This window comes from Megalobrama amblycephala, linkage group LG11 (genome assembly GCF_018812025.1).
Source record: "Megalobrama amblycephala isolate DHTTF-2021 linkage group LG11, ASM1881202v1, whole genome shotgun sequence".
Lineage (NCBI taxonomy): Eukaryota > Metazoa > Chordata > Actinopteri > Cypriniformes > Xenocyprididae > Megalobrama > Megalobrama amblycephala.
The window spans coordinates 33,274,310-33,286,938 of NC_063054.1; the positions used below are offsets into that span (position 1 = coordinate 33,274,310).

General features: G+C 37.0%; 1 protein-coding gene across 1 annotated transcript in view; it reads right to left on the reverse strand.

The window, feature by feature from the left end:
- cep85l (centrosomal protein 85, like) overlaps positions 1-12,629 on the reverse strand; it is a 69,604-nt gene that overhangs the window by 40,960 nt on the left and 16,015 nt on the right. Inside the window, 1 exon segment of the mRNA XM_048207564.1 lies at positions 591-1,297. Coding sequence (XP_048063521.1) covers positions 591-1,297 — 707 coding nt within the window.

Genomic DNA, 12,629 nt, shown 5'->3' on the forward strand with positions numbered 1-12,629 from the left:
ATATATATATATATATATATATATATATATATATATTAATTGACAATGTTAGAAGGGCAAGTAGAAATCTGAACTACTGGCCAATTTTTTCTCATTAAATTAGACATTTTTGCATTGGCAACTAACTGAAATAAAATATGTCTAAAGTTTAAATCAAAAAAATATAAATAATAAATTAAAGCTAAATAGAAATATTTAAAAACTAAACTATAATGACAAAACAACTTAAAATTAAAATTGAAAACGGAATAATTATTAAATACTATAATAGTATATAAATAATACTAAAATAACACCAGTGTCAATGTAATCTGGAGCATCCCTTAAACACGAGTTGATGCTGAATTTACAAAAAAAATGAATGAATGTCAGAAAAATGAAGCATATTTGTGTGGCTTGTGCAGTAAACTGAAGGATAATTCACTCTACCACTGTCTCCAGCAGAGGGCGCTATGAACCTACTTTTACAAGACATTTCTTCATTGGCATCATAAAATCAATTCTGCATCCGCTTTACTACATACACAACTAGAGCACCCAGCATATTTTTCCAATCTTCATATTCCCTGTCAAAGACATTGCAAACTGACCTGTGGGAGTTCTGCTTCTTGCCGCAGTCGCTCTCGCTGCTGCTGTTCCTGTTGCCACGAGCCACATCCCTCTGGGCCTGGCCGGTACTCCATCTGCTCACTCAGCCACATCTGCGTCCGTACGGCTGGCTGGATGGGCGACCCTCCCACGGCCTGGTGCCTGAGTGTGGGACCTCTCTGCCCGGGCCCAGCCAGACCGATCGTGGGGGTCTTGCTCTCTGGTAAGGCACTGTAGGTTAGGTCTAACGTGCTGGGCTTGAGAGGAGAGGAACAAGACGAGTCCGTTTTACCTAGGGTGTTACTGCTGCCCAGGTCATACTTGGTAAAGTCAGAGTTGGTGGAAAGTTTGTGCAGGCTCTCAGAGAGGAAGCCGTCTGAATAAAGAGGGTCCTGTCGGTAGCCGTAGAGCACACCTCGGTCCAGGGAGCCGTGAGGGTCCATGCGGTACGACGGTCTCCCGGAAGGGGTGGACTTTTCCTGGCCGGTAAGACGGGTGAGGGAAGACCAGCGGCGCACTGGCCGGGGGTCTTTCATGTCCAGGGGGCTGTCGAGGGGAGAAGGGAGCTGGCAGCTGCTCCAGGGGCTGGTGGGGGCAGAGGGTGCGCTGAGTTTGGAGCTGGACGGAGATGGCATGACGTGGGCCGTGGGGATGGGACCTTGCGAGCGCAGATGCTGGAAGGACAATATGCCGCTGGAGCTCGAGTGGTCTGGAGACAGAGAGAAATTGAGATTAAATAGAGATTAAAGTTAAGCTTATCTAACAGTGGTAATTCCCTTACTTGCATCAGATGATACCAGAAAACAGAACTTTCATTTGAACGTAAACACATTCTGGTTGTCACTGCTTTGCTATCAGTAGGGAGACAAGTAACTGGCTTGTTATGGATGAAAAAAGAGTGCCCCTACCCGACTTAAGTCATTCATTATGAGGACTTTATTTATTGACCATTTAGCACAATCCACTTCCCTTGGTTACTGCTGCTCAAACAAGCTTTACAAAACATCCCATAAAAATTAACCACAGATTTCCCTGAACAATATAAAAACTAAGTTATAAGTAAGTGTTAATTATGACTAGATGTTATACTTTATTTATTTACTATATTTTAAACAAACAAACAAATAATAATGTTATTAATAAGTATTAAAAATGATGGCATATTATTCTTACGTGGACTGGACTGATGAGTGAAAAACAATAAAATAAAATAAATAAACAATACAATAAAAAAATAAAGTGTTAAAAGGAGTGTTATATTATTTTTCTGTGGGCTCGACTGAATAGAAAGAGTGACATTGCAAAGCATTTTTATTTGCTATTGAAAATAACATGTTAAATTAAGCAGTAATGTGAATCAAATACTGTGAATCAGAGAAAAATGCAGTCAAATGGAGAGACCAATACTCTTCACAGTTAACTGAAAAGTGATTAGAAGTGATTAAAATAGGGGAAGTGAACAGTTTTTAACACACTTGCCCAAAAGGTATTACACAGAGAAGTTTAGAGTGACACAAGCCTCTGATGATGATCACCACAGGAAATGAGACGTACTGGAGCACAAATGAAGGATTTAACTTTCTATTCTTATTCTTTCTGAAAGACAGCAATGACTGAAAGTAATTGGAATGAGATGACCTAATACTGACCCTGCCCAGAGTCCTCCAACATCCCATCATGCACTAGGGCTTTCCCCAGATCACATAGCCTCTCTTTCATCCTTTAAAAACAGACCACAAACACTGCAAGGCAACATGTCACGATAAACAGCGACTGAACTCATCTGACTGTGAGTCACTGAAGGAGAATAACATGCACGCACACGCACACACACACACACACGCACACACACGCACACACACACACACACACACACACACACACACACGCGCGCGCACACAGCTCCAAGCTCAACGCATCCTTAAAAATACCCACAGAAGAACCAAACTTCAAACCTATGAAGTAATATATATTGTTGTTTAAGCAAATAAGTAAAGTTAAATTTATAAGGGATGCACAAATATGGCTGATGCAAATAGAAAATAATTACAATAATTTTAAAATAATTATTTTTATTATTTTAAAGGTCCAACATGTATTTATGCATTTACTAAATGTATTATTTATGCTTACATTTTATACATTTTATAGTACTTTTTTACTTATTGCAACATTCCATGAAGTATTATATTATATATATTATTATTATATAATAATATATATAATATAATAATATTATTATTTATATATTATATATTTATTTAGTCTATTAAATCCCTCAATAATAGTAAACATGATGGCAAATATTATAAATCTATACTGATGTCTACTGGTTTACCTTTTTTTAATATTTACAATTAAAATATTATGATCAACAGAAAAAAGGATTATAACTAATATAACTAATTTTTAATACTTCAAAATTGGGAAAAAAATAAATCCAGATTATGTGCTATTTTTTTCAGTTGGTGTCATTTACAGTAGTCAGGTTGATACACTCATATTAAATAAATATTCCTGATTTTAATAAAACCACTTTATTTAATGTTAAGTTACCTGACAAACTTTTTTTAACAATGTAAATAAACCAGGAATGAATGACGCAAACTACAACAGAAAATGACAGGAAATGTGAATGCTGAAGATCTGGGAATGGATATCCTAAATAAATATTCCTGTAAAGAGAAAGCGAAAACAAGCAACAGGCGAAAGAAATCAAAGGAGGTTTTGCTTTGAAATGTTCATGAAGTCAAGGAGAGCACTGTGTACTGCAATATGAGCAGTCATGGCCAGGATGAAGCACACTGACAATCACAGTGATATGAGTTGACAGGCTTTATCACTGTGTCATGAGGCGGGTTGAGATACGGCCATTCAGATGAAGAAGCTCAGCTGTCAGTTGTAGTCTCATCACATCATCAGTGCTGCCATCTGTGACCACTGCCTCTGACACTTCACTTACACTTCGAGATATAAGCATTCAAGCTTCTTCAAAGAAAGTTCAGGCAAAAATAACCAACACTTTCCATGTTAGTTATGAAAGCCCCTTGAAAAACGGACCTGTAAATCACGATTTATTAGTCATATTAGAGACACCTGACTGGCTTTCAGTGATCATATCAAAGAATACAGATATCAATGTTAAGTCATAATCAGCCTTCTTGACTAACTTCTTAGGCTAAAGTAAACTGGCGCTCAGCTCTACAGAGGTCTGAATAATGGGGCTCTTTGTTGGCATGAGAGTGTCTGCCAATACAAGACCAGCTGGACACAAAGAAGAACTGAGACGGCACATTCCACCAAAGAGTCAGTGCTCTTGCAGATGTGTGTGTACTGTACAAACATACAGTATTGAATACTGCCAAACACACACACACACAAAAAAAAAAAAAAAAAAAAAAAAAAAAAAAAAAAAAAAAATCACAGGGAATTTACTGGTTTTCCAGTTACTGGCGAGACTACTCTCACTTTTGCTTCTAGTTGACTACTATGCAATATGATCACTTGTATTTCTGACAACCGGATCACAAAATATCATGTGAGGTGGATGTTAATACCAGGTGTAAATGGGGATTTTGAGGCTTTCGGAACTTCAGCCAAATCTTGGTCCTTGTTCAGCCTTCAAATTGCCTTTTTCAATGTTAAATGAAAAAGCATAGACCATGAAAAAGATCACTTTTAAGGCAAAGTTTCATAACTTCTTCACCGCCTGTTGGGGAAGGTAAAAGGAAATGAAAAGTAAGAAGTGAAAATACTCATGCAATGTATATTTACTCCAATATGAAACCATGACAAGCTGCAAGAGTACAGCTAAGAAATATCTCTGGGGCCAGTTCCATAAACATAGACACCAAGTTAAGACTGTTGCTGCGTCCCAATTCACATACTATCTGTCCTAAATAGTATTCGAAATTAGAATTAGTGTGTCCCAAATCTTAGTATGTTGAAATGAGTATTCCAAAGATACCCCGATGGTCTACTTTTTCCGGTTACACTCCGAAGTGCAGATCCGTGCACACTCGAATGGCTAATATTGCCCATAACACATTGTGTTGTGGACGAGGATTCGTTTAGAACTACAAATACGAATAAAAGTGTTAAAGGTGCCATCGAACGTTTTTTCACAAGATGTAATATAAGTCTAAGGTGTCCCCTGAATGTGTCTATGAAGTTTCAGCGCAAAATACCCCATAGATTTTTTTTTTATTCATTTTTTTAACTGCCTATTTTGGGGCATAATTAGAAATGCGCCGATTCAGGCTGCGGCCCCTTTAAATGCTCACGCTCCCCGCCCACGGAGCTCGCGCTTGCCTTAAACAGTGCATAAACAAAGTTTACACAGCTAATATAACCCTCAAAATGGATCTTTACAAAGTGTTCATCATGCATGCGTCGGATTATGTGAGTATTGTATTTATTTGGATGTTTACATTTGATTCTGAATGAGTTTGAGGCTGTGATCTGTGGCTAACGGCTAATGCTACACTGTTGGAGAGATTTATAAAGAATGAAGTTGTTTATGAATTATACAGATTGCAAGTGTTTAAAAATGAAAATAGCGACGGCTCTCGTCTCCGTGAATACAATAAGAAACAATGGTAACTTTAATCACATTTAACAGTACATTAGCAACATGCTAACCAAACATTTAGAAAGACAATTTACAAATATCACTAAAAATATCATGATATCATAGATCATGTCAGTTATTATTGCTCCATCTGTCATTTTTTGCTACTGTTTTTGCTTGCTTACCTAGTCTGATGATTCAGCTGTGCACAGATCCAGACGTTCTGCCCTTGTGTAATGCCTTGAACATGGGCTGGCATATGCAAATATTGGGGGCGTACATATTAATGATCCCGACTGTTATGTAACAGTCGGTGTTATGTTGAGATTCGCCTGTTTTTCGGAGGTCTTTTAAACAAATGAGATTTATATAAGAAGGAGGAAACAATGGTGTTTGAGACTGACTGTATGTCTTTTCCATGTACTGAACTCTTGTTATTCAACTATGCCAAGGTAAATTCAATTTTTTATTCTAGGGCACCTTTAAAAAAAAAAAAAAAAAAAAAAAAAAACTACAAACATGACGGATGTGCGAGATTGATGGTTAAGCAGAGCGGTTAAGATAAGGGGATTGAGTTATTAATAATTATTATCTAACCTGACGAAAATATATTTATTAAATGTTATCCACATTATATTTCATCTGCATCAGCATTGTTAACTTTTATAATGATGCGTTTGGTTAACTTAAACACATCATTATGCAAAGATGAGAAGAGTTCTCCACATGAAAGACCCATGACTGGCAGATCAACGTGAGACTACATTTCTCTCCGAAACTGTAGGAATTTAAATTAATTTGTGGAGGATTTTAACTGTGACAAGATGATTGACAGGGCAGTTTAAACGGGTACAGGTTGCGTAACTAAGCGACAGAACGTCTGTTAAAGACGCAATTATGATGAAGTAGTATGTCCCAAAGCTTGCATACTCTTCTGCTACACACTTAAAAGTACGTACTTTTTCTTCACAAAAACAGTACATACTTTTAGGGCATAGTATCAGTAGGTGAATTGGGATGCAGCCTTAAGAACTAGTCTGACCAACTAGCAGTTATTTGCTAGCTAATCAGTCTTACTTTTCAGATTCAAATTAGACCAATCTACATTTTTATGTAATTGATTTAAAAAAGTTATGACCAGCCTTTATGAATAAAATTTAAGTTTATGCAACCGGCCCCTGCTTTATATATCATGAAATGCAAAGAAACAAATGCAGTTTCTTACATTGTCTGCTGATTTCTGTAGGAGCAAATGAGGAGGTATAAATTACGACAGACTAATTGTTCATTTTCACGACTAAGAAGTTTATGGGGAATACACACATACAGCTCTTTAAAATGGAAGAGAACAACATAAACCCAACATAATGACCTGTATTCTATGCCATACCATAATTTCACACTGAAAACTTGCGTTTTCGATATGACAAAAGAATTTTAGCGTACAACATGTTCACTCTCTATCCTTATATAGTCAAATGGTCTCTAAACCTCCTTATATTTGCAGTGCCGTGCCATTCCATTCCAGAAAGGTTGGATTAAGCTGCCCAGAATAACCTCATCTGGTTCTACTTTACACTGGGGTGGAGGAGAGCGAGGCAGAGGAAACCAGGACTGCTGAAGCCTTGGGCTACTGGTGCTCCAGTCCCAGAATTCCCAGCGGAGGGGGGGACAACCCACTGACGAGCGTCTGCTATCTATCAGTGCTGAATAAATGTGACAACTAGGTTTGAGATCAGTCTATACAAACTGATTAACATGGTACAAATCAGGGTCAGATTAAAAAAAAATTACAAGTGAATTCAGTTTGATGTTGAAGCTCATGATGGCGGGCTGATCTGTGATTGGTCAATGTCTCCCTAGGGCTGAACTGATGCGTTTAGATCGATGAACATACTCTTTGCACTTTCGTGTGATTTGGGTTTCTTGGCTTGTTTCTGTCAGATGCTCTGTGACAAACGAGGTGCCGTGTATGTTTGTATCTGTGGGATTTTGAAATGTGGGTCACCGAAATCTACAAAGCTCTTTCTCCTACTGAGATCAAGCCATTTATAAAATCATCAAAAACACTTTTTTTCTGGCAATACCGCCTGCATGTTTTCTTACCTGACTTGCATGTGACAAATTTCTCTCAGGAACACCTTTGGATAGAGGAAAGGAAGAAGAACAACAAAATGGAGGGATGGATGAGGAAGAAAAAGAGAGGGATAGATGGATAAATAGAGCATCAAAGATAGATAAATAAGCAATAGATAGCGATAGAGTCAAAGATTCCTGACTTGCAGTGTGAAATGCCACAAACACAGCGTTCTCCTAACACCCTTGTGCCATAAGTGTCACATCACCACAACAACTGTCCACCACTAGCATTCCTCCTCAGTGACACCTTCCATCTTTTAACATATCGTCCACATGGACACTGTCAGAAAACATCAGCAATCTGTGTCCAAAAGGGACTTCAAGCTAAACCATCTTCCTGTGCCAGAGTAAGCAGAAGGGTTCTGTTATTGCAGCCGCCCTCTCTGCAAGTCGATCAACCCCTTACAGCTGGTCACAGCTGGAACACACGTTTATTTTTATTTCGCAATAAGGAAAAAGTGCTGGCTAACAAGTGAATGTTCACAGAATGGTTACGTAACAGCATAAAAGCAACTTTGAGTGGTAAAGCTAAAAAAAGATGAAAACCAGCACGACAGATCAATGAGAATGAGATCAATGCGTTTTTCACAGGATTCCTCTACTGAACATGTTCTCCGTATTCTCCACTGGTGAATATTGTGAAGCAATTAGAATTGTGGTCATCAACGAATCATTGTTTGGAAGCAAATCGGTTGATTTGGTTCTCAAATAATTCATTTGATTCTGGCAGATCCGATTCTTGAGTTCAACTCAATTATTCAGTTACAGAGGTTCACAGCTCACTGGAAGGGAAACATATCAATAGCAGGTTAAATTCTGAACCTGGAAGCCCTGCACTTTGTCTACAACATAAGCAGCGTAGAAGACTGACAGGGAAGAGTATAAATTGTTGAATAAAGTTATTTTGTTTTTGTTTGAATGTGGCAATTACATTGCTTTCTTTTGGGGATCAGAAACCTCTTGTATTTCATCAAAATTATCTTAATTTGTGTTCCGAAGATGAACGAAGGTCTTACGGGTGTGGAACGACATAAGGGTGAGTAATTAATGTACAATACAAATACAGTGCATGAGTCATATGGACCATGTTTTATGATACGTTAATGGTGCTGTTGCTCATTACGGTCATACATGCTCATTATTAATGAGCAATTGTACATGGATAGGGGTAAGCATACATGTGAGTACTCCATATCTAATGTATCACAACACACTCTGACGTCACTTGTTAAGCGTGTGCCTCCTACTTGTGGAATTGATAGTCTTACCACATTAGCACATATTTAGCAACTGCTCTTAGGTTTCACTGCCACGTTCCATCACCATTAGCCTGGCGCCAAAAAGACGGTTGCCGGGGACCAACACGGAACTCATGGGCCATTCTCGTAAGGGCCTCGGGCCAAGACAGGTCTAATAAAAGATTAGGCACATTAAAAAGAGGGAAGAACATGATGGATGTTTCTTGAAGTAGCGAGGGTTGCTGGTAACAGCAAAATGGAGACAAAAATGGCAAGTTTAAATCAGGCACAGTAAATATTACTTGTTAACAACATATAAGGGCACTGTACAACCAAAAGACATCATCAATGTAGGTAAATTAGTCACATGACAATCACAGGAGATTGGCTCAAACAATCCTATTAGATTCCTATTAGTTGGAATGGCTGAACGATAGAATGATATAGACAGAGAGAGATATAATGACTGACAGAAAGACAGACGGATATACAGATAGAGTGAATGACAGAACGACAGATGGAAAGACAGAGAGAACGAATGATAGAATGACAGATGAAACGAACGATAGAGCAACAGACAGATAAAATGACAGTCAGATAGAACAGATAGAAAGAACGATAGATGGAGCGATAGAACGATAGAAAGAACGATAGAAGAACAATAGATAGAAAGAACAATAGATAGAACGACAGATAGAGTGATAGATAGGATAGATAGAACAATAGATAAATAGAACAATATATAGATAGAATAGAATGTTAGACAGATAGAAGATAGATAGATGATAGATAGATAGAAAGAACGATAGAACGACAGATAGAAAGAATGATAGATAGATGATAGATAGATGATAGATAGAGATAGAAATAATGGCAGAACGATAGATATATAATGATACACAGATAGAAGATAGAACGATATATAGAACGACAGATCGATAGAACGATAGATAGATAGAACGATAGATAGATGATAGAGATAGAAATAATGACAGAACAATAGATAGATAGAACGATAGATATAAAATGATAGACAGATAGAAGATAGAACACTATATAGAACGACAGATAGATAGAACTATAGATAGAACGATAGATAGATGATAGAGATAGAAATAATGACAGAACAATAGATAGATAGAACGATAGATAGAACGACAGATAGAGTGATAGATAGGATAGATAGAACAATAGATAGAGCAATAGACAGAACTATAGAACAGATAGATAGAACAATAGATAGATAGAATAGAATGTTAGACAGATAGAAGATAGATAGATGATAGATAGATAGAAAGAACGATAGAACGACAGAAAGAACGATAGATAGATGATAGATAGAACGATAGATGATAGAGATAGAAATAATGACAGAACAATACATAGATAGAACGATAGATATATAATGATAGACAGATAGAAGATAGAACGATATATAGAATGACAGATAGATAGAATGATTGATAGATAGATGATAGATAGATAGGATTAATGTCTGTGTTTGGGAACTTAGAGGAGATGTTCTTACTCATCCAAGGCTCTAGAAAACTCTTCCTGACATGTCAGTTCTGTCAGCAGTCAGTATTTCCGGCTTGCTGTTGCATCACCAGCTGCTCAGAATTCCACAGTGACACAAGAGGAGTTGATGTAACGACTCTGAGAGGAGGTCACGGTCAAGCCTCCAGAAACATGAGCGGCACTGCAGCAATGGCGCTACATGTCACATGAGCTCAACTGCTCCAGACAACCAATTACTGACATAAACCCCTACAGATCTGGAATCAGTATTCGATTTAAAGTGCTAGTTCATCCAAAAAGGAAAATTCAGTCATCATCATATACTCTCCCTCATGCTCATGTGTGATTTTCTTTCTTCCACGAAAAAAAAAAAAAAAGAAATGTTTAGCAAAACATTCACACAAAGTAAATGGAGACCAAAGGCTGTGTACTAGCTTGATAACATTGCTGATGGTGTTAGTGACCAAACAGACAGATGGGCAATGTGTAATCTCTTCAGTCATTAGAATTATTGCAATGCATCGTAAGGATGGTCACAATGGGTGTCAGCCGGGGTGGACCAGGAGTAGAGTTAAACTCTAAGCTGAAAAAACACAAGCCTCAGCAGAGTTTAATGAGGACCAAGATGACGCAAAGTGTGTTTTCAAACTGGTGAGGCTAATTATCAGCTTGGGGAATACAAATGCTGAGCCATTACAAGGTGTCTGTGTGCATGTTTTTGTGTGTACCCGAGAGAACCTGGAGTGCTAACATGCTATTTGATCTCATTATGAAGAGATGCCAAATAGGTTGTTTGCACATGACGTCATTGCTGTGTCGCGAAATCTTCAACTCAACACGGCGTGACGGCAACTTCACATTCTCTATATCTACCGCCTCGATGGCAGGCAAGTCTTTCAATTCAGTAGAAATATCGCTCCTCTTATAACATAAGGATCACGTCCAACATACGTTGTTTTTTTTTGTTTATATCTAAATATAAACCAACAGTGTCTAAACCGCTACAATACGGACTTTCCTCTTTGTCTTCCATTCTGTTTCTTTACTTCCTGCCCTCCAGCTGAATTTTGCGCGTCATCAGAACCACGTGATTGCAAACAAGCTATGTGCAAAGCCACAAACTACCATAATACAGGGCTAGACGCTTTTTTTTTTTTTCCCAATGTGCACATGGGCTCCTGATTTGAAAACTTAGAAGCCCATAAAACACTTTAGGGACGCAATGAAAATTTATCAATTAATTTGTTTTTCCTTAAATGGATAAGAGGAGACATTTACAAGCAAAATGTTTTTAATTTATTATATATATATATATATATATATATATATATATATATATATATATATATATATATATATATATATATATATATATATATATATATATATATATATATATATATATATATAAAATTTATTTTTATTTTTTTTTCAGCTTCAAATTTTATTTATTTAATTATTATGGAATTATGTATATTTTAACATTGATTTAAATGCCAGACACAGTTTGTGTAAACAAAATACCAATAATAACCAGAAAAAAATATGTTTGGTAAATATGTTATATACACTGGGACTATTATTTTGAAACATCTTTCCTATACTTTCAGCTCATTCAAACATATGAGGGAGATAAAAAACAAAATGCACTGTTACAACCATCTAAAACTATTAAAAAATATAAACACTATAAAGTAAACATTGTCATAATTCATCAACAGTAGATCATAAGTAATCACCAGGCATAAATGCACACTATTTAGCACACGAAACCGCAAGCCCGTAGAATGTGCAACAGCATATGTTTTTAGTTTGAAACCTTCAGGGCTCACATTTATTTAATGAAATCATCGACTTAAGTTTAATGATCATATTAAGCCATATTTTCCGTCCCCAAATTTAAGTTTGCACATCTATTTTTAGTCGCGAATACAAGTGAAATGCACTGCTTACACTAATCATGCTTACTAACTTCCAGTATTACCAGTAGAGGTTGAAGGATCACATGTCTTAACATCATAAAACAACATGAATGACCACAGCTCCTGTTCATCATACACATATCTCTCATCCTCCATTTCAATGGTGAACCGATCTCCTCCTCTCATCAATCGCATAAATGATGCACTCCCTTCCTGTGTGGTTTTTCACATCCTTCCATCAGCAGCTTGTTTTAAAGCAAAGGCAGTAATATGGCTGCATGCATATTGATCTATATCCATATCCAGCAGACATATGTCTAAGAGGCAATACTAACTGGGCTGCCTCCAGTGTAATTAGTTTACCTCCTTCCTTTGAGATAAAGTATGTAATAGAGTACTAGCACATGGCAGTTTCTCATTCATCATACTTGTTCATTCATATCCTCTCTCCTTGCACAGCGCGTCTCGTTTCATTCATGAGTTTGAGGCTCTATGAATGGGACAGCTCTTTTTAGACAGGGTGAAGAAAATGTCAAGACAAGAGAGGCAATCAAAATATTTGAGGTGTCAAACTGTCTTTGCATTGTGACACCTCAAGCTAAATTATTAATAAATACATTTAAATAAAAATACATTAAATTAAAAACTATATTA